The sequence below is a fragment of the Melanotaenia boesemani genome, chromosome 17, assembly GCF_017639745.1.
Source record: "Melanotaenia boesemani isolate fMelBoe1 chromosome 17, fMelBoe1.pri, whole genome shotgun sequence".
In the NCBI taxonomy this organism is placed as follows: Eukaryota; Metazoa; Chordata; class Actinopteri; order Atheriniformes; family Melanotaeniidae; genus Melanotaenia; species Melanotaenia boesemani.
In genome coordinates, this window is record NC_055698.1 from 9,337,377 (window position 1) to 9,365,127 (window position 27,751).

General features: G+C 38.8%; 2 protein-coding genes across 3 annotated transcripts; one reads left to right on the forward strand and one right to left on the reverse strand.

Annotated features, from left to right (window-relative positions):
- Positions 1-263: 263 nt before the first annotated feature.
- si:dkey-166k12.1 (solute carrier family 22 member 13) lies at positions 264-21,336 on the forward strand. Of its 2 annotated transcripts, XM_042011388.1 has the most exons (10): positions 264-995; positions 2,340-2,443; positions 11,186-11,340; positions 12,676-12,844; positions 13,043-13,157; positions 18,084-18,190; positions 18,278-18,489; positions 18,573-18,681; positions 18,755-18,967; positions 19,854-21,336. In XM_042011388.1, the coding sequence occupies exons 1-10, from the start codon at positions 663-665 to the stop codon at positions 19,954-19,956; spliced, it is 1,620 nt and encodes a 539-aa protein (XP_041867322.1). In that variant the 5' UTR covers positions 264-662; the 3' UTR covers positions 19,957-21,336. The 2 variants fall into 2 exon arrangements, with proteins under 2 accessions (XP_041867322.1, XP_041867323.1); XM_042011389.1 differs by lacking the exon at positions 19,854-21,336 and having other exon boundaries at positions 18,573-18,676; positions 18,755-18,960.
- On the reverse strand, positions 21,172-27,751 carry zgc:110239 (uncharacterized protein LOC550326 homolog). Its single transcript, XM_042011387.1, has 11 exons — positions 27,593-27,751; positions 26,866-26,925; positions 26,621-26,713; positions 25,745-25,917; positions 25,202-25,463; positions 24,914-25,109; positions 24,581-24,774; positions 24,407-24,498; positions 22,677-22,838; positions 21,807-21,996; positions 21,172-21,716 (listed from the first exon to the last, which is right to left on the reverse strand). The coding sequence occupies exons 1-11, from the start codon at positions 27,636-27,638 to the stop codon at positions 21,529-21,531; spliced, it is 1,656 nt and encodes a 551-aa protein (XP_041867321.1). The 5' UTR covers positions 27,639-27,751; the 3' UTR covers positions 21,172-21,528.

Below are 27,751 nucleotides of genomic sequence, written 5' to 3' on the forward strand. Positions count from 1 at the left end.
ATACGTCACAACACCCGCGCCTCCGCTGCCATTTATGTGTGTTTTCTTCCAGATTTTGCATCGAGAGGAAAACGTGGGTCCCTAAAAAAACAGCTCCAGCGGGTCTGTTGGGTGCATGGCTTCTCTCACTTTTTATTTCCCTGAATTATGGATAAGATGGGGACTATTTTGCATGTAGTTTTTTGCGCGTCCAGTTGATGAATTGAATTGTCTGTCTTTCAGTAAGGTGTTGGGGATCTTCAGAGAGAGAGAGAGAGAGAGAGAGAGAGAGAGAGAGAGAAAGCGTAGATAAATATAATTTATATAAATTTTTTAAAGAACTGAATAAACCTGTGTGAACTCATTTGGACACAGTGTACTACATGCAAGCAGGTGGGAGGATGTCGGAGGGAAGATGATATCAGTTTGGTCCATAATTAAGCTTCACTCAGTTCACTTCTGGACTGCTCACTTATTGGTGGACCTCACCTGGACGGACCACGGCAGCACGTGGAAGTAGATTTCCCTTGTTTACGTCCTGCACAGCACAGCTTTACCGCCTCAGTGACTCATTGTGTGGTTGGTAAAGGCCTATTTGGAGTCAATCTCCCGCCTCCTCCTCCGCACCGGCTGATCCAGTCAAAAGGAGCCAGCCTTTCATTTGGCCTACATATTAAGCCAAAATGAATTTCGACCAAATCCTCGCTGCTATCGGGGGCTTTGGCAAGTACCAGAAGATTTTATACATATGGATTTGTTTACCTCAGATCTTACTTGCTTTCCACATGATGGTGAGCATCTTTACTGGAGCCACGCCGCCCCATCAGTGCCGGGAGAGCCCCAGCTCAGGAGTCGAGAACCTGACTTTCATCCCGGCTACAGGCACGCTGAACGTCACCCTCTCGGACGCCTCTTGCTTCACCTCGGAGGTGCTGGGCAACCGGACGGAGAGCGTCCCATGTGGCCACGGATGGGTCTACAGCAAGGAGATATTTGAGAGCACCACTGTCACCGAGGTACACTTGATCAACATAAGACTGAAACTATCGCCTAGATATGACTACAATATGACTAAAGTGTTACAGGACAAAATGTGTTTTCAGTAAGATTTTGACATTTGCTATAAATAATTGCCCACACACAAATAATAAACAACTTTAACCTTTACAGATTTATGTTTAAACTTAACTATACCACGAATAAGGACATGATAACACAGTTGTCCCCACAAGGACCACTGGTTATCACAAGGTTAGTAATGTTACCAGATAAAATCCTAATGAGGCAACAGAACCCACACACACTGTCCAATAAACTGTAAGAACTGAAAAACTCAATAGAGGGAGATTAAAAAAAAAAAAAAAGTATGCAGATGTGATTTATGACTGTTTTGTGAATCTGTTAAGTGCATGTTGCAAATGTTTTGCATAATTTCTGCACTTAGTGGTTATTTTACATCTTTTACATGTCTGTGGTGTCTCTGGTCTATTTTCATCTTGTACATTTTGTTTTATGTGTCATATTTTCATTGCTTTGCATAAAGTTTGAATCACAGTTGTGATATTTTGAGTATCATTTTGGTATTTTTCTTGTTGTAGACCATTGCTGAGGTTCCATCCAGCCCTTTTTATGCACATTTTTAATTTACACATAAAACACTGGAAAGACACAACAGGTTTATTTGTATAGCACATTTCATCCACAAGAAAACTCACAATGCTTTACATAATACATTAATAACTGTAATGTTATTAATGGTGCAAAAGAAACATTAAATTGGAGTTTTAAAAAAATATATCCAATCCACTTTATTTAATAAGCACATTTTAAAAACAAAGAAAAGTATCCAAAGTGCTACACATCAACAGTCAACAATAATCAACAATTACATAGAAAAGAACAAATTAAAATAGAGAAAAACAGAAAATGGGATACATACAGTGAGGTACATATGATACAAACAGACATCAACAGGAAATACATCATTATCATCACTAACATACCACTTTTAATGTATGGGGAAAAATATATATTAAAAAATAATATGAAAATAATATATAAAAAAAATTGAAGATTAAAAAAAGCATACACAAGCTTAGAAAATGTTAAAATCTTATTGTATTTATGAAAATGAAATCTGGTGCCACATGAAGACCCGGATGCTTTATATCCTCATCGTCATATTGTTTTGTGCCTCTGGTGATCCTGTCTTTACTATCATTACACAATGAATCATCAAGACTATTCCAGCTGAGTTCTGTTGAAAAACTGTCACCTGGATGCTGCAATCTAGAAATGAGAAATAAATGTATATATGATTCATGTTAAGCACAGAAACTACATGTTTTTTCATCTCTCAGTGGGACCTGGTGTGCAGCAAAGCTGGTTTAAACAGTCTTGGATCATCTATCTACATGTTTGGCCTATTGGTGGGATCTGTGGTGTTTGGAGCCATGGCTGACAGGTAGGCCTTGCAGCTTTCTTTCAGCGTGCAGTCCTCAGTCTCTGACTTTGTTATAATACTACACACAGCCTGATCCTCTGCATCAAAGCTTGGCTGCAGGGGCAGATGCAGCTGGAGTGCTTTGGCATGAAGTTGCTGTGTGTAAGTAGGTCAGCTGACACACCACCCTCAGTTAGTTCAGGGGCCAACGATACATATGACAGTTTGACTGAAACTCTGAAGCTGGACTGACCTTTCCCACAAATGATATTTGTGCCTTCAACTTAGAATGTATGATGCATTTCTACATCAGTGTTTATTGATGGAGATTGCCTGCTAGCTGCACTATGACAATAACGATGAAAGCATCGTGAAATAAGACTCTTGTGAGACAAAGTGTTCAAGAGATAACTTGAATTAGGCATAAAAGTAGAGGTGGTGCAGAAAAGATGGTTGTGTATTCAGAACAGAGTTACAGATTTTTGTTATTATCATAGCTGGTCACTATGAGACCACACATTTTGCTAAGACATGTCTCTGATGAGCCTCTGGATCCCATAGGGCATTGGCATTGGCCCATTTATAAACAAGACAGTTTAACAATTCAGTAAAATCTGTCTTTGTCTCCCCAGATTGCTCTTTGGGGACATTACTGGTAATTTAATGTACAAAATGTTTTTGGTTTTAAATCAGTCAAAGTATGTGACTTTTTTATGAGAGAGACCACACAAGCAACTGGGTTGCAATGTGAAGCTTGTTTTTCTAAGGTTGAATTATGAGATTTTTCCCTTTTCACATTTTTTTTTGTGTCACTTGTACTTTTAAAAATGTTTCAGGGTTCCAAAGTTTTACTCTGTGAAAGATTTTAAAACTTTTTTTTATTGATAAAGAGTGCTGTCATACCTTTATTGTGCACCCCTGATCTTTCTGTTTCACTCGTGTCTTCTGAAGTCTTAGAACATTTTTAACCTGTTGCTATCTGTCAGATTTCTGAAATAGTTCTGAGGCCTTCATACTGGCCAGGTGACACGATTCCTCCTAGATTCACAGGTTTTTTGTGCTATGGGTCCCTGGGTAGTCAGTTTTGTTAATGCCACTCTTCTCCTGGGTTGTGTTCCCACAGTTTTAAACATGCAGCTGTGCAACCTCTTCTTAAAAAGACTAATGTTCTCTCAAACTTTAGGGCAATTTCTAAGCTGTCTTTACTTTCTAAGATTTTGGAGAAGGTGGCTTATCTTCAAAACTACATGACCTTCATGAGAAATTTCAGTCTGGTTTTAAGTCATGCCACAGCACTGAGATGGCCCTTCTTAGGGTTTCGCTTTTAACTGCTGATTCTGGAGCTTAACTCTAGAGAGTACAATAATTATGCCAACATTTGCACTGTTTTTCCTCTGTTACTGTTTATTTTATTGTTTATTTTTTGTTGTTTTTATGTTTTATTTTGTATTATTATGTTTCCTGGGCAGCACTTTGGGTGAATCTTGGTATGTGAAAGAGCCATATAAATAAAATTTGTTTGGATTTGATTAGAAAGTGAAGAAGAAAGTGATTGCTTCAAACATATAATTCCAGAAACAAGGGGAGTATAAATATAATTATACAGCCCCTCCTGCACCCTCTGCTCCATCTCTCTTGGACTACTAACCATCCCCACATCATCCCCTCAGTACCATGGGTGCCCAAGCCTTCAGCTGATTAGCACTCATACAATGGACTCCCTGCCCCCACACATAAGGTAGTAAAACGCCATGCCAACATTCAAATCCAAACTCAAAACCACATGTTCAAATTGGCATGCTCAATCCGACTGGTCACTGATCGCTACACTTGGTTTATGTGGATGCTTTCTTTTAATATTGTCTGATGTTATTTGATGCTTTTATTATCTATAAAGTGACCTTAGATGACTTCAAAGATGCCAGCAAATATAATTTATATTATTATTATTATTATTATTATTATTATTATTATTATTATTATTATTATTATTATTAAAGATACATTCATATTGATTCAACCATTTCTTTCACATCAGCCTTTTTTGCAAAAAAACATTTATATTAGACATTTCTAGCAAAGAACATTCTGTTTTCTCTTTGGTCTCCTCTATTGATTTAGTCACCACAACATAAACTATCTTTCAAAACTTGAAACACACTCTCAAAGTCTCACAGCATGTTGGCAACATATTAACCATTTTAAAACTTTCATGTGTTCTTCAAAATTGGACATTTGAATGCTTCCACCATTAAAAAGACTTCTCAAGAGCTTAAAATGGTTTGGGGATGAGTTTTCGTCATTCAGTGAATGGGGATCTGTGAATATGCTAATCTGATTGCCAGCAGATGACACTGCCTGCCCTGTCTCTGCTCTGCTACACAATGGATAGATCTCATATTGGGGTAGTTAAGCTGTACATGTTTGTGCCAGAGAGTGATTCTCAACCAGAGATTGTCAAACTGCACAAGGTTGCATGGTTGCAAGTAACTGGTGACCTGATCAAGATAGAGGCTGGGATAGGCTTGTGAAAGAAGTTATTTGTTATTATCAAATAAAGTTTTATTGAAGTCTCAAATCAAACAATTAGTGTTTCTGAGTTTATGGGTAGTGTACTAAATAGGCTTAAAGAATCTTCTCTCTGTCACATCATTTATAGCACAAAGAACTGAAGATCTCAGTATGCACACAAACAGTTATCAATTATTTTGTTGTCTGTCATCTGTGTATTTTTCTTCTATCTGGTACACACTGACCTGGTTCTTTATTATCCTGAGTAAGAGCGAGACACCTCTGCAATGACAACAACAATAATGTCATATAAACAGAGTAGAAAATAATTTTGTTCATATAGTATCTAAGTAAAACACATGAACCGAGAATAAGATCAACCTCAACAGGTTCCAGTTGAAGCTCTGTGCTCTGGGAAAAAAGGTTAGAGAATAATTTTTAATGTTATTATAATAAAAAAAAAATTCTGGTCTGAAACATTCACAAGCAAGTTTCTGCCTTTGGGGACAAACAAAGTTTTTGCAATTGAATTAAATTAAAGAGCAAAACACTCCAAGTAGCATATTTAGTTGTTTTTTGAGAGGTTAGGGCAAGTGAGAGCATGTAGATATTGAATAGCTGTGGCCCCAAGATGGAGCCTTGGGGAACTCCACAGGTTATTTTTGTTTGCTCGGATTTATAATTACCTATAGACACCAAACCTATAGACTTAAACCAGTTAATTGTGGTGCCAGAAAGTCCTACCCAGTTTTTCAGATGGTTTTGTAAGTTGTTATGGTCGACCGACACAACGGCAGCACTAAGGTCCACTAATATCATGACTGAAATGTTTCCTCTATCTTTGCTCAAGCAGATGTCATTAAAGACCTTAACTATAGCAGTCTCAGTGCTGTGGTGGGAGAAAACCTGACTGGTAGACATCAAAACAGTTATTTAGTGTCAGGAAGTTGTGTAATTGTTGAAAGACTGCTTCTTTTATAATCTTGCTAAGAAAGGAGAGATTTGAAATTGGCCTGTAGCTGCTCATGAGCCATGAGTCAAAGTTATTTATTTTTTTTGTTTGTTTTGTTCCAGTAGTGGCTTGATGACGGCTGTTTTTAGGGTCTGAAAGAAGACACTTGATAGCAGAGACATGTTTACCGTCTGTAAAACCTTTGTGGTCCAGAAGCTTTTGGGATTTCATGTTGTTGCTCAGGGAACTGAGCCTGGGACAGTTTTGTCTCGGGCTCTCTTGTCTGTTATCCTTGTCTGAGGAAACAGTGTTTATTCAAAAAAAAAAAAAAAACACAGGTTAGAGGCAAACAGCCTCACTCCTGGTCTGTTTGGGCAGAATCTATCTGTTTTCAAAAGTGCCTGCAACACAGGAATAAATTAAAATTGTCTATGAAATGAACTAAATGTGTGGTACATGCAGCTGACAGACATGCTTTCAGACTAAGCAGCCTGCTTAATCTCTCCACTCCTCCTCTGATTAGTGGGAGAGGGCCACTGATAAATATTAGACATCCAGACACCTGATCGTATCCAGCAGTTCAGTTAAGTTCAGCACCGTAAATTGTTGTTTCACAACATTGTTCCACAGTGAGGTTTTCCAAATTTGTGTTCACAGCCACAATTTGTGGAACTTTGTCTCTCACATCTGATACCATATAGTTGGGAAAGCACAACACTTTTGTACATTTGCCACAGGTTTTTCATGTCTTTCACACCAAAGTCACCAACAATCAGAGTTTGAGGCTCAGCCATTTGCTTTCTTTGCCGCCTTTTACTTTCTGAATTGTTCTTCAGTCTTACCCCGTTGTGTAGGGAGATTTAATCCAGGTCATCCGATCCAAAATCCTGCAGCAGTGGAGCAAATCTGTTCTGCAGTTGCTTGTCTGGTTGTTGAGAAGGAGATTTGTTGTTAGTTTTTCTTTTGAGAACTGGCCATGGCTGTGTCTTGAGGGGTTGAGTCTGGATGGCAGTGCAGGCTAGCTGGTCGCATTGCCAATCTAAGCAAACTGGACTCTGCCTGTTACTCTTCTTCCCTATTTCCTGTGTGATGATTTACTCATTTCGCTTTGCACAAAGAGCATTCCAGGGAGGACTATAAGTTAACAAGTTACTACTTTGTACACTGTCCTCCTGTTTCTTCCCAGTCATGTTTGTGCTAATTAGCTGCATGTTAGCAAGATCTTGTCCATCACTGGCAAAGTTGTATTATTTCCACAGACTCCATTCACGTCAACATTCACCTGTAGCCAGTGAATTTTTAATTCCAGCATAGTGATCTTCTGTAGAAGTTTGTAATAGTAGTTTGTAAAGAGATGTGGCATCTTGCTATTAGTTAACTTTACCTCGCGAGTAACAGTAGATTCAGCTTCTGCTATTTGTTGGCCAGACTGACAAGACACTGACGAGATTTTAAAAGTCTTGAAAAATAGTAGTAGTTAGCTAAATCTATCACAAAATACAGTCCCAGTGATTAATGAGTATCCAGGAACAGCTGCCCATAAATTTCTTCAGGAGAAAAATAAGAATACTGGCAGAAAAATGCAGGCGGGGGAGAGTGAAGCAACAGTGTCAGCAGGGAACAGAAAAAGGAAGATTAGGCCCAAATAGTTTGCTATCTGGTTGGCGTCTTATGGATACTAATACACTGCCTGGCCAAAAAAAAAAAAAAAAAAATCAGGTCACACACTAATATTTTGCTGGACCACCTTTAATTTTTATTATGGCCAGCATTGGCTGTGGCATAGTTTAAAAAAAGCTGCAATATCACAAGATATTTTTCCATTGTGTGTTACATTAATTATTAACCAAGGTCTTGTACTGGTGATGGGAGAGGTCGAACACTGGACAAATCCTTTTCCAGCACATCCCAAAGATTCTCAATGGAGTTAAGTTCTAGACTCTGTGGGGGCCAATCCATGTCTGAAAATGATGTCTCATGCTCCCTGAACCACTCTTTCACAATTGGAGCCGATGGCATTGTCATCTTGGAATGTGGTTGTGCCATTAGAGAAGTAAAAATCCATTGATGGAATACCTTTCAGGCTAGAACATAGCCATCAGAATAATGGAGGTAAAAGACTCAACGGCAGACGCAAGAACTGAAAAAACAGACCACGTTTATATGTTCACGGTGGTTTAGAGAAGCCAGAACGAGGGGTTCAGGTATTTAAATCTTGTATCCTGGTGGAAATCCTGAACAGAGGGGATGTAGTTGCTGCGGTTCCTGAGCAGGTAGTGGGGCGAGCAGGCAGGTTGGTGCAGCAGGGAGGCATGGCTGGTGAATGGTTTGAAGAGTTGAGCTGGGAGATGGATGAAGGAAATTGCTGTGGGAATGAGGAAGTGGTTCAGAAATCACAGAGCATGAGCAGAAGGCTACGCACAGGAATGGCTAAAGCACCGCACTAGCTGTGAGACAGTCTTGCAAGGTCTGGTTCCTCCTGCACTCCTCATAAAGGAGTCTTGATGAGGGCAGATGGAAAACAGCTGTGGGAGCAGGAGCTGACCAGACTCCACCCAAAGCTTCTTGGAGCTTGCTCCGCCCCACCTAAGGCTCAGGCAAAAACACAAGCAGCATTATTGTGACAATAACCTGCTCATTCAGTATATACATGTAGTCAGCTGACCTCATTCTTTGGGCACAAAATGTTACTGAACCTAGGCCTGACCAACTGTAACAAACCCAGATCATAACACTGCCCTGACAGGTTTGTACAGTAGGCACCACTTCATCTGCCCTAATGCGCCCAGCACTCTGAAACAGGATAAATCTGGACTCATCAGACCACATGACCTTCCATTGCTCCAGAGTCTAATCTTTATTCTTCCTAGCAAATTGAAGCCTTTTTTCTCCACTTAGTCTCACTAATTAGTGGTTTTCTTATGGATACACAGCTGTGCAGTCCCATTCCCTTCAGTTAGGGTTAGCATTGTGCATGTGGAAAATGTTCTTACTATTACTATATATATATATATATATATATATATATATATATATATATATATTTATATATATATATATACTATAAGCCTTGAGTTTGCTGTTGTTTTCTTTGATTTGATTTCACCAAAGGTTTAAGTGATCACCCATCATGGTCATTCAGGATTTATTTTGACCACATATCTTCCTGGAAGACAACGGTTTCTCACGATCCTTCCAATTTTTAATAATGCATTAAACTGTTCTTAATCCACTTTTAGTAGTTTCTGCAATCTCCTTAGATATTTTTTCTGCTTTATGCATGCCAATGATTTGACCATCCTTAAACTGTCTTTCTACATGGTTGTTTAAGAAATGAGAAGCTATTCATTGCATCAGCTGGGGTAAAATAACTTGTTGCCAGCTGAAAGATAATTGCCATTATTATAGAAACATAAATTTTCAACAGTCTGGATGAGTGAAGATTAACAAAGTTTATTACAGAAAAGAAAAGTAAAGACTTGTACAAGAAAAACATCACATTCAGACTCAAAAACCAGGACAAAGGCAAGTAGTTTTCTACCTCTGTGTTGTTTACGATGGAGAGAGTGACCAGATAAGACAGCTTCCTTCCCTTGGCCCTTTCTCATAACAGCCTGTTTTATCTTACAGATGTCCTGTCTACAAACAACCCAGTGTCTCTTATGAGAACCACACCATTCCCAGTCCTATGCAGAGCATGCAAACTGTCTGACTTCACCTTCACTTTAGACAGTGCTCTGCAGATTCAAAGCAGAAATTCACTCACTTGATTCCTCAGTTACACTGTTGATTTAGTTCATTATATATTTTATTACACATTAGAAACCGTCTTACTAACATGTTAACAGGGTTAGAAGCATGAGTTTGAATTATGTTAGTAACAACTGAGCAACTAAGTGACTAACTTTGTCTCTCTGAAGAGAAAGGAAGGAAATACAGCAAGTTGCTAATCATTACCACCAGATCACATTGAGATTAAATAAAACAACATCTCAGAAATCTGCAACTAATAGTTAGTCTGTCCTACACAATCAGCATGCTTCCTTGGCTCTAAAAGAAGAAAACCTAATCCGTCCTTTTGCATCTTTCTGTTAAAAGAGTAAATGTGTATTATCCTATTATCACAGTTCAGTTCTCAATTAGGCTGTTCCTACAATTTTAAGAAATAAATTAAAAAGTACAAGAGTCAACTTGCAGTTGTATAAAGCATTTCTAAACTGTTGCTTATAGCAGCATCATCTTTAACACTTCTGCAGAGTGAATGTAAAGACAAAATGTCTTCATAGTGTTGTCCTGCAGGGCATACTTGACCGAATCACTGAAATACCCATTCATGTATTTATAGTGGGACAAAAATAGTGGTCTAATTAGAGGGTCGAGGTTGGCTCACCTGTGCACTGCTACAAACTGCCTGAAATATCTCTTCTGTAGTCCAACATTTTTTTTTTTACTTAAGTAATTACATCATCAGTATGCATATTTGCACATCTGCTTAGTGGCTGGGTTCCCACAACTTAGACAAAGGATTCTGGCCAAATAGTTTTTAAAAATGACCTTGTATCATTCTTTTTAAAGCTCTTTGTCTTGCACTTCTTGGGAAACATCGGGGGGTTGGAGAAAGGTGGTAGGAGAAATCTAAGAAAAGACGGCTGTACTGCAAAGACAATCAGATCACACTTACACTAAGCTGTCATGCAGCTGTGCACCACTGAACCTAAATATGTTAAATCAATATCCTACAAAAGGGGGTTTAGATACTTCATCTTTAGATATATCATTAGATATATCATCTTAGTTATAAATTGTTATTTTATCATCAAGTTGCATAATTAAGAAAGAAAAGAAAAAGACAGAAATTAATCTTTTTGTTGTCACAGGCTGCTCACACTCACTGTCTGTACATTTATTCACATGAATCACAGTTAATTAAACTGGACAAATTTTGAACTTTGCTTTGAAAGTTGGCGCCACAAGGAAATGTGAGAGGACATTATTCCCTTTCTTCAGTAAAAGATTAACCAGTGTTTACTATGCGAAAGGAGATCTTAAAAGAAGCATTGAAGTTCCTTTCATTACTATTTGGACAATTTGGACAACTTTTCCATGTCAACTCTCCTAAACAAAATAAACTATTGAACTTGACCATGTTTATTGCTCTGCCATTTTTTTTACCAATTAGCAGACCAATCAGTAAAGACTAGACCTTTTGGGAAGTGAACCTGTAAATAATGTTTAGAATAAGAGCTTTAATGGTTCAAATATGTTCTCCAGTAGACTCACGTCTATCTCATCTTTCTAAGGTATGGCCGACGTTTTGTCCTGCTGCTGTCCATTGCCCTCCAGACTGTCTTCGGAGTTGCTGTGGCTTTTGCACCCAACTTCCCGGTCTATGTGATTCTTCGCTTTGCAGTTGGCACCACCATCTCTGGAGTCATCATCAATGCTTTTGTTCTTGGTACAAACCAAACACACTCAAGCACAAATGTGGTGATGCACAGCATGAGCTCAAATGGACAAGTTTTCCATTTTGAAAAAAACAATGTGAACAAATATGTAAATGTTGACGGCCAGTGGTTAGTTAACTTGGGAGTATAGAAACCACAACACATCCAGCCTGGTTCTGCCCAAACAACCCTGCCGACCAGCACCTTTAACAATCACTTGGCCTCCAACAGAATATACTAATTATTTCCCTTCCATTTTATTTTGTCGAGTACTTATTCACATATAATTGGATTTTATTTGTATGCTAAATTAAATATTCAAATCTAATAGAAAATACTGTTGTTTCCTTTCTCAAATGTAAAAATATATATTATAATTTTCCTTGAGCAACTTCTCCATATGTAGATGTAGATCTGGGTGGAGTTTAGTCACAGATGTGGTCAGCAGAGGATCCTGTGTCAGAGGGTTTCACAAACTTCTGAACATATGAAGTGGAGACCTGCAGTACCACCTCCCTAATTAGGCTGGCTGTTGAGTTGTATTTGTGAGACTGCCACCTTCTCCTGTCTTCCTGCAGCTGTCATCATAAACTACCTAGCTTGAAAAATGTTTTTATTTGCTTTAATTTCCATTTCAAAACCTTTTCTTTTCATTTCAGGCTGATTTCTAAAGTCTCATAAATACTTTGACATTGCTGTGTTATAATTTTTCTCTGGAATATCATATTTACTTGAATTATATTTACAAGCATATTCATTTTACTGTCAGGAAAGTTCTTCTTCCTCCAGCTTTTTCTGTTCCTATACAGAGCTCATAGAACATTATCTAGACTAACAAACAGCGAGTCTTGCACCTTCAAAGAATGATGATATATGAGATTCATCATTCAGCATACCTGCAAAAAAACAAAGTAGATACTGATGGTTAAAACATTTGCTGCCTTTCTTGGACAGAACCAACAAATGTATGCATCACAGAGTTGTAGAAGTTTTTATAATTAGATTGTGTTCAATTTTGAACACATTTCTAGTCTTATTGCTAAGCTATGCTAACTAGCAGCTGGCAGTATCAATTTTCTGTTCTTAAGGAAAACTAGGGAGCTGATATGGACTGTAGATGTATGATAAAAAAAAAAGAAAGAAACGTAGGCACAGCTACAGCAATTTAATTTTTACAACAGATTTACAAACATTTATACTGTTTTTGCAAACCTTTGCCACTCTTTCCTCCACCTCCAAGCTCCAAGCCAACACCTCACTTACACCCGATACCCATGAACCCCTGTCCTCTCCTTCCCTTTCCCTTCCCTTCCTCTCCTCTCCAAACCTCCCACTGTTTTTCCAAGGTACTGAGTGGACCTGCACCAAGAGACGCATGCTGGCTGGCATCATCACAGACTACACCTTTGGCCTTGGTTATATGCTCCTAGCTGGGGTAGCGTACCTGATACGAGACTGGAGAAAATTACAACTAGCTATATCAGCCCCAGGCTTCTTGCTTATCTTCTATATACGGTGGGAAATTCAACTGGCATCTAAACATTAGATCTACTGTGTATTCATGCTATACATGAATGCCCTCTTTGTAGTGCTCATGTCCTCCTCTATCCTTATGTCCATCACTCTGTTGCCTCTGTTCACTCACCACCATCCACCACCTCCCCAACACTTCTTTCTCTCTCCGTCTTTGCTGTGTGCTCTGTCCCCTGTCAGGGTGCTTCCTCAGTCTGCCAGATGGTTATTGGCTAATGACAGGAGAGAGGAGGCCATTGCACTCCTACGTAAAGCAGCACTTGTTAATGGCCGAGTCTTACCTCCTGCTGTCCAGGTGTGTGTGTGTGTGTGTGCTTATGTTTAATTAGTAACTTTTTAAGTTTGGGGGAAAGAATGATCAAGGTATTATTCTCATTTTAATCGTGGAAAATAAACAACCCTAAGAAATTTCAGATGCTGTGTCAAATGTAAATAACAACAGAATACAATAATTTGTGAATCTCATAAACGAATATTTTATTCCCAGTAAAATATAAACAACATATCAGATGCTGAAACTGAGACATTTTGCCATTTCGTGAAAAATATTAGCTCATGCTGAATTTGAAGGCAGCAACACGTCTCAAAGAAGTTTGAACAGGAGAAACAAAAGACTGGAAAAGTAACTGGCACAAATCAAACACAACTGGAGGAGCAACTAGGAACTAATTAGGTCAAATGGCAACAGGTCAGTAACATGAGTGGGTATAAAGGGAGCATTTTTGAGAGCCTTTCTCAAATGTAAAGATGGGCAGAGGTTCAGTCTCTGTGTGCTGGGGACAAGGCCAAAGGTCAAAACTGAATGCTCATGATCATTGGGCCCTCAGGTGACACTGTACTAAAACAGGCATGATTCTCCTCTTGAAATTATTGCATGGGCTCAGAAACACTTCTAAAAACCACTGTCTGGGAACCAGTGTTGGGGGTAACGCGTTACAAAGGTAACTCGTTACTCTAATATACTACGTTTGGCAGTAACGAAGTAATACAACGCGTTACTAACTATATTTTGGTAATATTATTACAGTAAATGAGTCCGGTAATGCGTTACAATCCCAACTGTCAGTATAAACATCAGACAAATAAATAATAAAACAACCATCGCGCAACAGCCAAAAATAAATATGAAGTAGAAGAAGAAGAAGAAGAGGAAGAAGAAGAAGACGAGGGCGGCGGCTTTAAATTAACAGAAGAAGAAGAAGAAAAGGACGAGGAATGATGGCAACCGACTCGACATTTTCTAAGTGGGTTTACTCTCACTATTTTGAATACATCAGAGAAATCGAAAAGAACATTACAGTAAGATGCACTTTATGTGCTGGTGGAAGGCCAAGAGAACTGTCAACGGCTAAAAATAGCACAAGTAACCTCAAGAAACACTTGGAGCGAGTACACAGCAACCATAAGCTAGAGGCTAAACGGCCTCTTGCTAGCGAAGAGACAGAAGATGACGGCGCTAGAAAATCTAAACAGCTCAAGTTGGATTTCTCCAGACTAGCAGTGAAGATTTTGAACCCAGGAGATGTGAGAAGGCTAGTAGCTGAGTATGTCGTGGAGGATGCGCTGCCGCTTTCCACAATTGAGTCATCGGCGTTTCAGAAGCTTATCAGCAAAATCCCTGTTGGATCAAGTGACAAGGTAAAAAACTAATTTCTAAAAAATTCCTATTAGTAATGTATAATCATATTTCCGCAGATGGTTAATTTAAAATGAGACATTACAGGTGGTGTAGGTGATTCAATGATTAAAAAGCAATTTTGTTTGTTAAGTCAGTTGTGTTTGATGATTTTCTTGTTTGTTATTGTCACATTATCTCAGAATACACATTGTTTATTGTACTAATATATCTCCATGTTTTGGAGAACATTTTGGAACTATTTTGAAAACTATTTTGTTTGTGTAGTCACCTGAGTTTTGTGTCCTATTGTCTCAGGAAAACTTGTTAATAATAGAAGAGAAGAGAACCCTCAGAATTATACAATGTAAATTGCAATTCATATGCTTGTAGTAGATTACAAAAATACAAGTGAAAATATTTTTAAAAATCTATATAATCTATAAAAGATTATTAACTATTAAGATATTTCATTTCATGGAAATGTAATTTTTTTGTTAAATCTTTGTTGGCCGCACTTCATAATGCCAAGCAAATAAATGAGGTGTAGAACAAGAGTTTGTATCACATCATGTTGTTTAATTCTTCCATATCATTACATTATTGTAATTCAGCAGTTCATATTAACAACTACTTTCTGATGCAACCTCATTAGACTTTGTTGCCACACACATACTATAATAATGAGGAACTACATTTAAATGAGAACTATTCACCATGACAAAATATTGCGCACCTTCATTGCGTAATGCCTTGTCCTAAATGCTTATTTTGGTGAAAAGTAACTGAAAAGTAATATGTTACTTATTACTTTATACAGAGAGTAATATTGTAAAGAAATGTATTACTTAAAATTGAAAGTAACTGGTAATGTGAAATATATTACACTTGGGAAGTAACTTTCCCAACACTGCTGGGAACACAGGTCACTATGAAATCCAGAAATGCAGTTCAAAGCTTAATTAGGTCATATGTGAACATGATCCAGAAACACCACCATCTTCTCTGAATCAAAACTCATTTAAAATGTATAAAGGCTCCAGCAATGCTGAAAGTACATAAGATCTAGTATATTTCAGAAAGCAAGGCAAAACCACATACAACATCTATCACAGTAGTATGGCTTCACTGATGTCCTGATGCTGAACTGGCCTGCCTGCAATCCAGACCTTCACCAGCAGAAAACATTTGGAGCATCACGAATCAAAAAAAATGTGAAGGTCCAGGACAGTTGAACTTCAAATCACGCCTCAAAACCCACCTGTGCAAAGTGGCTTTTCATACTTCTTAATTCTGTTGTTTTTCATAATAACGTGGCTTTGAGTATCTAGAAAATTGCTGTATAAATTATTATTATTAACCTAACCTAACATGCATGTCTTTGGACAGTGGCAGGAAGCCGTAGTACCCGGAGAGAACCTACGCATACACGGGGAGAACATGCAAACTCCACACAGAAAGGCCATCGCCCTCAAGGTTCGAGCCTCCCCCCAGCCGAGATTCGAACCGGCAACCTTCTTGCTGTGAGGCTGCGGTGCTAACCGCCACCACCATGCAGCCCATTGGCGGTGGCTTTTCTGTGCAGAGTTTGAATGTCCTCCTCGTGTACAGTATGTGTGGGTTTTCTCCAGGTACTCCGGCTTCCTCCCATCGTCCAAAGACATGCATGCTAAGTTAATTGATGACTAAATTCTCCCTAGGAGTGAGTGTATGTGAGTGTGAATGGTTGTTTGTCCCCAATGTGTTGGCCCTGTGATGGACTGGTGAACTGTCCAGGGTGTACCCTGCCTCTCACCTGTTAATGCTGGGATAGGCTCTAGTTTACCCGCGATCTGTAATGGACTAAGCGGTTCAGAAAATGAATAAATGAATTATTATTATTATTATTGAGCAGCTAGAATTCTGCATCAGACCAGAATGGAACGACATTCCTCTCCTAAAACTCCAGCAACTGGTCTCCTCCCTTCCAATGATGATACACAATGCTAAACATCACACTGTTTCAACTTTTTTGAGGTTTGCACTGCCATTAAATTAATAATGAGGTAATATTTTCCATTAAATGGTAAAATGTCACAGTTTCAACATCTGTTGTTGTTTATGTTCTATTGGGAACAAAATGTTGGCTATCAAATCTTTGCATTCTGTTTTTATTTACATTTTACATAACTTTTTTTAGAATCAACTAACCAGTTAGTGTATCTTAGCCTAGCTTAACATAACTTAGTTTAGCTTAGCTTAAGCATATTTTCCAATTATTCGATTCCTGGTATACAAATGTAGCTTAAAAACATCTGTTCTTTTTTGTTAAATCTTAGACAGGAGTAACTAGAGATTTTGTTGCAGATTATTGTAGAAAGTGTTGAAGGAAAACGTCGTCTAGTGTAAGAACAGTCAGGACTAAAGCTGTTTGCGCACATTTTTTGTAATTCTTTCCCTGTAAAAGTGGATATAAAATAATAATGTTTAGAGATGCAAGCTTCTTTATAGACAGGCCCTCCATTTTTACAGACTCAAAATTAACTTGAGAGGCTGACATAATTATAAACTTAAAGTTTATTCATTTGTTTTGTTTAATTTTCATTCATGGACATAAATCTTTTGTAACCAAAGACTTGGAAGCAGTGGGGGAAAACCTGATGCTGAGTTTCCTCAGTCATGATGCCTTTCCAGGTCTTTCTTGTCTTTTTTTATCTGCTGTTTGTGGATATTTTTGCCTTCAGCCATCAGTAAGTGTATGGAGTTTGGATAATCAGGGAGGAATTCCGAGTGGTAAAGCTAATTTCAGCAGGGAGCCACAGAAAAACAAATTTCTACCAAATAAAATGAGTCAGAGCTTTAAAATGTCATAGTAATTTGAGCAAACCTTGTGAATAGAGATGGTTTTACCACATCACATTCGCTTCAGTTGTTTACTATGTCGCTATTTACTCCTCCAAAGAAAATCTTAATTTTTTCATTTCAATGGTAGGTGCATAATGCCTGAAAATCACAGCAAAGCGTGATCCCTTTAGCTCCTGAGTGTTACCAGTAGTTTTGAGGTAAACCCTCTGTATTTACACCAGTAATTGTAGCTTTTAAAAGTGTTGTACTTGCATTGTTGGAAGTGTTGTTGTTTTGAACAGATGTTGTGAAGGGATTTTCCTCTTAGAAGGAAAGTCACCCTGCAGTCATCGTCTGTGGCTGCTTTTTGTGGTCTGCCAGGCTTAGCTCACTATTCGATTCCTCCAAAAGCTTCTTCTCTCTTTGATAAGGTTATTTTTGTTTCTGTCTCATGATGGCTTCCTATGCTTGCATCCACACCTCTTAGGACTGCATATCAAAACTTCCCATAAATGCAACAAGTGCAAATTACTTACCTGAAACAAACTTAGGACCACTTATCTCCTCAGGCCCCACAGCGGCGCAAAACCACCTATCAACCACTTCTCTCATTACATTTGAGTCATAAAAATGAAAGGATTTAACATTTTTATTAATAATATTAATAATAATTAATAAATTATTTGTGTTGGTCTTTAAAAGGATTGCAATATGAAAAAAAAACATAAAATGCCATCTTATCTCAAAGTTTTCTATTTACATATGTGTCCATTTACATGTTAGGTTGAAAAATGGGAGATTTTAGGTGGAGCACAGCGAAGTCACTCAGCAGTGGATCTTGTTCGGACACCACAGATGAGAAAGAGGACAATCATCTTGTTCTACATCTGGCAAGTATCTTAATTTCAGTATCACTGATGTAGATAGAACAGACCATGCTTTCCACTCCTCTCACCATCTTGTGTTTGCAACCCCAGGTTTGTGAATGTACTAGTGTACTACGGGCTCTCCCTGGGTGTATCCAGGTTAGGGACGGACCTCTACTTGACCCAGTTTGTGTTTGGGTTGGTTGAGATCCCAGCTCGCTCTTTGGTCCTTCTTGTCCTGCCCTTTAGCCGCCGTTTGACCCAGAGTGGTTTCCTGGCTGTTGGAGGAATTGCCTGCCTGCTCATGCTCGCTATCCCAGCAGGTAAGATGGACATCTTTTACACTTCCCATCTCTAAGCAACTGCTTCTCAAATGTGAGGATAATTTTCTTCTTTCTGTCTGCAGATCAACCCAATGTCCTGACAGGTCTTGCCATGCTAGGAAAGTTTGGTATTACAGCTTCCTTTGCTGTCATCTATGTATACACAGCAGAGATATTCCCCACTGTGGTAAGGTAAGACTTGTGGGTTTTTCCTAATTGGTCTATAATTACCTCAAATACTCACCCTTGCCATTTATACTCTCAGGCAAACAGGAATAGGTGTCTCCAGCATGTTTGCAAGGATGGGTGGCGTGTTAGCACCCATTATCAACATACTGCATAATCACAGCCCTACTACGCCCCTCATCATCTTTGGCACCTCCCCTCTTCTGGGAGCTATCCTTGCCCTGGCACTACCCGAAACAGCTGACAGACCTCTTCCTGACACACTGGAGGATGTAGAGAACTGGGATGTGAGGTACTAAAATGACACATCAGTTTAAGGCAGAATAGGACTATATACTTTCAGATTTGAGATAAGTACATTCACCAACCACTTCATTAGCTACACCTTGCTAGTACCGGGTTGAACCCCTTTTGGTATGATCTTCTGCTGCTGCAGTCCATCTACTTCAAGGTTGGAGGTGTTGTGTGTTCAGAAATGATATTCTGCATACCTTGGTTGTAACCAGTGGTTATCTGGGTTAATGTTGCCTTTTTATCATCTCCAACCAGTTTGCCAATTCTCCTTTGACATCAACAAGATATTTTGGTCCAGACAACTGCTGCTCACTGGATATTTTATCTTAAAAATCCAAGTAGATCAGCAGTTTATGAAATACACCAGTAACCATGCCACATTCAAAGTAATTTAAATCCCCTTCGTTTTCCAACTTCAGCCGTTTTGACCATGTCTGCATAAGATAATGCTTTATTCATCCTGTGGACTGCGAAATTTGTTGAAGTTCACGTTTATTTATGTAGCACATTTACTACAACCCCAGTTGCCCAAACTGCTGAACAATAATACAACTACAACATAAACACTACACAATTAAAAAAAAAAAACACTATACAGTAAATAAAGCCAATAAAAATTAGTGAAGAAGAAATTAAATTAAACTGGAATAAAAAGTAAAAGCAAGCAAATGTGAAATGTGTTGTGAGGCATATGTGCATACCTCAATGTATTGAGTTGATGCCATGTGATTGACTTATTAGCTGTGTGCAGCTTTCCTTGTCACACTTTGGCTCTAAGAACTGTTCAAGCAAAATAAAAAATACCACTGTGTTGTTAGTTCCCTGTAAATATTCCTCGTAAATCTCCCTGCAAACAGTCATCTGCTTTGTATTTTCTCTTGCAGGTTGGCTCCCACCAAGGAAAACCCTGAGATGTGTGATGAAGTTGGCCAACTGGCATGCAGTACTGAAAAGCAGGAGCTACAAACTGTAGCAAACCAGCCCTAACAGTGTGTAAAGGGATGCACATGTTCCATTATTCACATTTTATACAGTCTCAACTTTGATACCAGATACTATAACACCCTCTATGCAATTACATGTAAGGATGTGATTATAAGCTCTATGCAAGAAAGCCAAACACGTTCCACACACCAAACTAGCACAAGGTGTTCATGGATACATGCACAAAGCAGGCATTCAGTTCTCCTGCCAGGGCCAATAAGAAGCTTAGTGTTTTCATCAGATGAAGGTAAGAGTCCAACAGTCAGGAATAGTTGTGTATGCAGTTTTGTATATCCTTCATAACTTTGTACCTTTAACCCAGTTTTGTGAAGCAATAATGGTAAGTGTTTGGATACAGAATAAATAGTTCAACCTCAGACTTCACAAACATACAGATTTCATACTTGTGTACATTTATAGACCTGTACTAAGCAGAGGAACAACATTCCACAAGATTATTGCCACATCCTCTCTAATGGCAGCACTCGGTCCTGATGAGCAGCTACTTTAAAACTTTATATTTACTGGACAGTAATCTGCATTACTTTGTGGCTACCACATAAGAAAAAAACCCTACTATCATGTCTCTTAATTGTTTTCTGGAATATGTTTGTTGTATCTTAATGTTGTTTTGCAAGCAACTGCCTCATAATCTCCTCTTATGGTCTTTAGCCAAGATTAGATTGCATGCATTAATTACCTTTGTCATGCCTAATATAGCCTTTTGTTTGGCTGCTGTAGTTGGAATTAATTTTCTATAGAAAACATGGGATGTAACTGATCAGCATGTAAACAAGATTAGCATTATTTGTAGACATGTTTTTTTTTTCTTTACGGAATTGTACTCAAATGTAAGTCGGCTGTGGCTGTTAGGCTGTCTTGGATTTACAGATGTCAAGTACATCATACATACTGTATATTTAAAGGGCTTGTGGGAGTGAGAGGTAAACTGGGAAAATTCCAGATATGCATCAGAAGCAAATGTTATGCAACAGGCTACTTTGGGGTTATGCTGTTACTCAGGCAAATTATGTAGATTTTTTAAAGTCTATCATTTCACTTGCAAAAAAGATTTGAAGTCCAGTATGTTTTGAATGCATAACATACATGAGGAGTGGTAACCAGTTACTCTACTGCATGAATTTGAGAAAGCATGTCCTACTGCTGGCTGCACCATGTGGTTATTTCAGATTAACCAGAGATGTCACAGCAAATGGGTTACTTTTAAAGAAGTTTTTTATTGTCATGATTCCTTGTCCAATGCATTTGAATGCAACAATTTTCTAACAAAAAACATAAATGTGTCACAAAATGTACATTACCTAACTGAAAAGAAGGCGTATTGCCTTGGTTCCTCCAGCAATAAACTTGTTTGAGAAAGTGGATTTATTCTGTGTGCAAGTTGTACATCATCAAAGCAGCAATATTTAAATTTTTATCAGGCAGGTTAATTTGATGCAATAACTACATCTTCACACACCCAACATTGAGTGTTGCTCGATTCCAGGCACTCACAAAGTGGTTTAAGATTAATTTTATTACCATTAAGCTTTACGGAGGGGACAGAAGCAGCATCTATGCCAGTGTAACATAAGTAGCATCAGTAGTGACACCACAGTTGTTATCTTTCATAGACATCAAGATGTACCCATCATTGCCCCAGTAGGTGGACCAAGAGTTCTTTATCAACCAGTATGGCTCCCCGTTCAAGGTGCCGTATCCCACTGCAAGTACAGCATGGTCCAAATCATCTGTAGTATTACCTGAAAAACAAGACGTGAAGGTGTTGAGGTGTAGAAAGAGGATGGTTAGTGGTCTACAAAGTCTGAGAAACAGTGAGAGGTAAAACTCACCACAAGCTGGTTCATAGTAGACGCCGTGACTGTAGAAAACAAATGATCGATGTGAGGCGTCAATACTGACGGCTGCTGGCCCGTTTTTAAAGAGAGCCAGTTTGAGGGCCTCTGCATTGCCAGATGTAACATTGGTGTAGCTCTGGATACGTGCGGTAAGCTGGGATGAATTCACGTGGCAAAAACTATTCTGTTCAGGGAGAAAAATAGTTAACTAACAGGCTACTTCCAAAATGCATCTGGGTTGTTTTGATGTTTCCAAAGTTTGCACATAGGAAATTGGCACTTTACCCTATGTTTACATGTAGCAGAGTTAATTCTGCAAATGTTTTGGCTTTTAATGGTAAATCAGAGTCAGTTGTGCAAAAAGGAAAAATCTCTGACAAATTTACAAATACATTAAGAAAACCAGTCTTTCCAAATTCAAATAGCTGCACTGAAAAATGGAAACAGAGTCTTGTTGTTGCCAAGTCTAGGGCTTGTAAATGGTTTGTTTGCATATCTGCTGGGCTTGCTGAAAGCCTGAAGATTAAAATTAAATGTGGCATTGATGGTATTTACAGTTTCACAGCTCTGGTGGAAAAATGTGTTAACATGCCTCAGTCAGTTGGAGAACAGTCAATCAGAGCACACAGCTGAAATCACATTTCACTGGAACATAGAAACCTAGTTGTTTAAACATGTCCAACAGAGTCCTGCTGCCCCGGTTAAAATGTCCAATGAGCTGTCAATTTCCTCTCCAACACCTCCAAAAGTGTTTTACAACCATTATAAAATAACTTTACAGCTGTGTGCTAGCTTAAAATAGTATTTTAACTGCTATCTCTTAACCACTATATCTTTTACTCCATCACCACTTAATTATCTCACCATTCCCAAATATGCTCCATAGGTTTCTGTTGTGGCGATGCCTCCATGTTTCATAATCCACTCGTACGCTCTCCACTCCTCTCCTCCATCACAACCATTATTGCCAAAACCCCAGGAACAATCCACCAGGATCTGCTGAGACAGGACCTGCAGGGAGCCCGTCTGAAACACAAGAGCAAAAATATAGTTGGGCAGACTAGCAGCCTGTCGGGCTCTGCATGAATAGAACTCCTTGAAATATAAGAGTTATACCAGCGTTGAGATTTTAAAACACTAATATAAGCCTGTCATATTTAGAACAAAAGAGTGTTGTGTGAACCACTTCAAACAATAAATGTTTTTTGAGAATTTATAAGGGAAGAAATGAGACCAAGTATTGAAGAAGACACAAAGAGACAAGAGAGCTGGATATGTACACAAGGGTGAACAAGAGAACAAAGAAGTTTATAATGACCATTTCTGCACCAGCTGTTATCTCCGGGTTGCTAGGCTGATGCTGTGAGATCATACAGAGGTAAATTTAAAATTGGCCCCTGGGGAGTGGCTCTGTTTATGAACCTGCCTGTGGGAACGGGGTTGCTGATTCGCACAGGTCACTTCCCGCTGCTGCGCCACATCCTGGCAAATATACAAAGACAGACTGCTGGGGCCTCACAACAGTACATTTTCCTAGCCAAATCAAACTGTTCCTGCACTCACTGCAAAACAACCGGGAGAACTTATGGAGCTTAAAGAGAAGGTCACCTATCATGCTCCACATCTAATTTTTGCCTCACTATTTTTAAGTAGTCATGTACTGCAAAACACTATGAAAATGCATGCTTTCATTGATGTGTACATCAATGATTTATCTGTGGTTTGACACTAAGGTTTTACTACTATGTAGTACTGCTTGGTTCATTCAAGTAAAAGATCCCTTCTTCTACCAGCAGCCTATCAGTTACACAGCTCATTGCAAAGTACAGGAGACATTATCAATAGAGGTGTGCAAGTAAGAAAGAGAAAGAATTTGGTCACTTCAAGGGGGTGCCATCAAATTCTACAAGCAACCGGTTGTATGTTTGGACCATGTTGCTAGGTAACATGGGGCAGGAATGCCTTTGAGCTGGGCCCTCTGTGCAATGGAGGCAGGCCTATGCAGACATTCACTCAGCTTCAATTATTCACACTCACTGTCAAGTCTGTCTGTCGTGTGTTGAAATTTGCACAATGAATCATCCTGTGGGCCCACCTCTGCTACAACCAGGGGACTCCTCTTTACTCACAGGGATGCTTTCAAGTTGTACATTACAAGAGAGCTGCCGATATCTGTGACTGCCTGTTTATGCAGGCAGTCACATTATGAAAGAAAAAAAAAAAAAAAAAAAGAAAAAAAAAAAAATTATATATATATATATATATATAAAAATGCATTTCTCTATAGTTGTTCATTTGACCTTATTTCTACATGTATTTTTTCTGTAAACTCCACATTTTTATATCAAAATAGTAGAAGGTATTTTAAATTTTGCATGCTGTTGCTGATAAGTATATAACAGTCTTGTAATTAAAACTCACTCGTTAAGGTTTACTATCTAATGACAAGCAAAACTGCTGTAAAACTTAACATAAACAGATGAGGCAGCGTGCTGAGCATATTTTGTTTAGAAGAGAATAAGGAACTAGTCCTATCAGTGGAAAACACTGGAATGGGGCCAGTGCCTGTGCCATGAATATCCAAGTCTTTTCACCTTTAAGAAGAGAGCGCCCTCTACTGCCCCAGTGGTGGCAAAGCTCCAGCAGGAGCCACAAATGGCCTGGTCCTTCACAGGAGTCACAGCACCTGGAAGAGCAGAATTTAGATAAAAACTGGATTTCCTTTTAGATGGCAGCATCTTTGGAAAATGCTTCAGGCTTATACGCACCATACAGCCTCCAGTCCAGTGACTCAGGTACTTTCACCCCTTTGTAAGCTTTAGAGGGGAAAGGGAGTCCTTTGTTTGGGGTCTTTCTTTGTTTTCTTCCCCTCATAGTTGACAACTCTGACATGGTGCGGTCTGCTAAGGAGTTCAGAGACAGAGAGAAGGACAGCCCAGCTCTGTTCTTAGAGTGGACATACCTGCAGTAACAAGAAAACAGGCATCAAGTCATTACAGACTGTTTAAAGATTACACATAAATCCAGGCTGATCTTCTATAAAGAACGCCAGTGTGGAGAAAAAAAAAGCTGGCATATGAAGGCTAAATGTTTCCCCTCACCGGAGATTATGAACAAACGCATGCTCTCTCTTCTCGTGCTCTCTTTCGTCATTGTACTGACGCTGAAACTTGTCCTTGAAATGACTGAACATCTTCTGTGAGTGGCCTGAAGCTGAGGTGTGGATGAGATCTTTCATCGGATTAGCTAGCATGTGGTGCTCCACTCCAGGACCTGGAAAGCCTCCACAGCTCATCCCTGTTGGAAAAATGGTTCAGTGTGTTTTTTTTTTTTGCTTTAACTGTTCTTAAAGAAAGGATTCAGTTTTACTGTAAAGCTGGTATGCAAACCTTCAGGCAGTGAGAAGACTTTGGGATCAAAATTAGTGCTGAACTCCTTGTAGTCCACCAAATACTTGTCATAATGGGACCCCAGCAGCGTGTTGTACCCCATCATCTCATAATGGAGGGGTATGGCAGAGCCTATTTTGCCATCAGCACCTTTCTCTGAAGTTGTCACCCACAGTGTATATGTGTTCTTCTTGAAACCCACAGTGGTCACATTCTGCCACACCTGACACAGGGAACCTCCAAAGTACTCCATTCTCAGGAACTATGGCAACGTATGAGAACACAAACAGAAAAACGTGATCAGACAGACAGACGGAGACAGAGGGAGATTTTCAAGGTCTGCCAATGAAACGAAATACCCTGTTAAAGTGTTCTTTTGCAGATAGAAATCTCAGTCTGTCATTTCAAAGCATTTCTAATCTCATAAAAACATGGTTGGGAAAGACAGAATGCATTTCAGCCAATAAATTGCCAAAAATGGCACATACGGGAAGTTAAAACAAATCTTTAGCTACAAATACAGACACACACACACACACACACCTGGAAGCCCTGTACATCAGGCAACGATGCCTGAGGTGTGACTGCTTCATCCTTGGTTCCATTAACCTGGAAGCACTTCATCACATTTTGCTCCACCTCTGTGGTCTCAGGAGTGATTTTATAGGAAACGCCAAACTGTTGCTGAGACGCCAACTGGTAAGTAGAAACTTGGCCTATTGACAATCATGAGGGAGAAGGAGAGATGTGTTAATTACAGACATTAGTGACAGCTTTAATCTCAGTTATTTTTTTAACCACTCACTTCGTTATATACCAAATATCTGTTCATACCCTAAACAGTGTCATTAAAACATTACAAAAATTGCCATTCTTGTTTCATTTGTCACATTTTTGCATTATTATCAGGCCGCATTCAGAGAGTTCCCTTAATGTTCAAACAAAAGTGAAACGGTTGGTCTGGTAATTCTGAGTTTGCTTTGACATTCTGTACAGAGTAGTTTTATTATCTTATGACTCCCTGCTGTAATTTACGACTCAAGTTTCAGTTAGTAAGGAAGCTGTTTTACTGAAAAGGTCTTCTAAGGTTGCACAATATAGGAATATCACTGCTTCTCACAGATGTAATAACAGTCATATGATATGTTCCCTTCTTAAAGGATGACTCAGCACCAGACAGGACATTTTGCAAGTCAAAAATCTGAAAACCAATTTAATAATGAACAGAAAACTGTGCTTAACAAAACATGAAAAATATGCAATATGATCTAATAGATAAATTTCTCACAGAGCGCTTATTCTTTGTTATTGACTTCTTGTTTATTTGATGATGTTGCAGTCTGGCCTCTTTTCTCTAAAACACAAAATAATCTTAGGCTCAAATCTGTAGGAGTCATGGGTTGAGTTTTTTTTTTTTACCATGATAGTAGTCTATTCGGCTGGACTTCGCTGCTAAGTCAAACCAGGCCTCAAATGGCTCCACAATCTCTGCATAGGGCAGAGAAATCACACCTGCAATGGTGAAGAGAGGCATCAATTCAACCAAAAGTTAAATGAAAAATACTCCTCAAAATCCTCAAAAGAGAAATCATAATAAATTCTATATCATATATATCAATAATGAGAATATAAAGTACATGCAGCACAAGCCATGTTCTACTTACCTTTGACATGATAAGTCTTTCCAAAATTAGGAAGGGGAGGGACTGCTTTTCCCTCTGTGGCTGAAAAGGACCAAAAAGGTGGAAATTATTCAGTTTGTTTTTAGACTAAATATATTATTTACAGTGTAACTGGCATTATTTGTTATTTGACTTAAAGTTATAAAATGTAACCGTGTTGTTAAGCAATGAATGTGACAGGCTTGCTTTAGCAGTGATGGCTGTCCTTTAACATTTGCTCTTGAGTGAAACTTTTATTTACAAACAGCAAAATTAGGTCGGGCCAGAGCAGCAAGTGAATTAACAAAGGTTGTGTTTTCTTTTCTAGAAATGTTAAGCCGAAAGTTAATCTTAGTATTTTCACTGGGCATCGTATGGTAAACAAGTTCATCATACGAAAAGTGTATGTTTACAATAATACAATATTTTACCATTGTAGTTATGGAAATTGTTTAAGCTAGCAGCAACCTTAGCAGAAAATTCAGAAGCTTCGCTACATTGTGCAGTGAGACCCAAGCTGTATCTAAACATAAAAAAGGCTTGACTTTATATAGGCCTTGTATGTATTCCGGCTGTAAATCTACATGTGAGAGCATTATTGATCTACTTGGGTAAAGACGTATGTATTTTCAAATGTTTCCGTGTAACAATAGCACACAATGCTAGCTGCTTTAGGAACGTGCAATGCTGACTGGATACAAGCTAAGGAAAATTAAATGTTTATCCTTACCACTAGCAACACACAGAAGAATAGCTGCAATGTATAAAGGCCGCATTGTTTCCGTAAGGTCAGAAAAAGAAGAAGAGACAGACGAACTAAATCCGAGACACACAGCAGAACATCATGCCCCGTGCTACTCAATTTGTAACCCTCAAAACACAGCTTAAA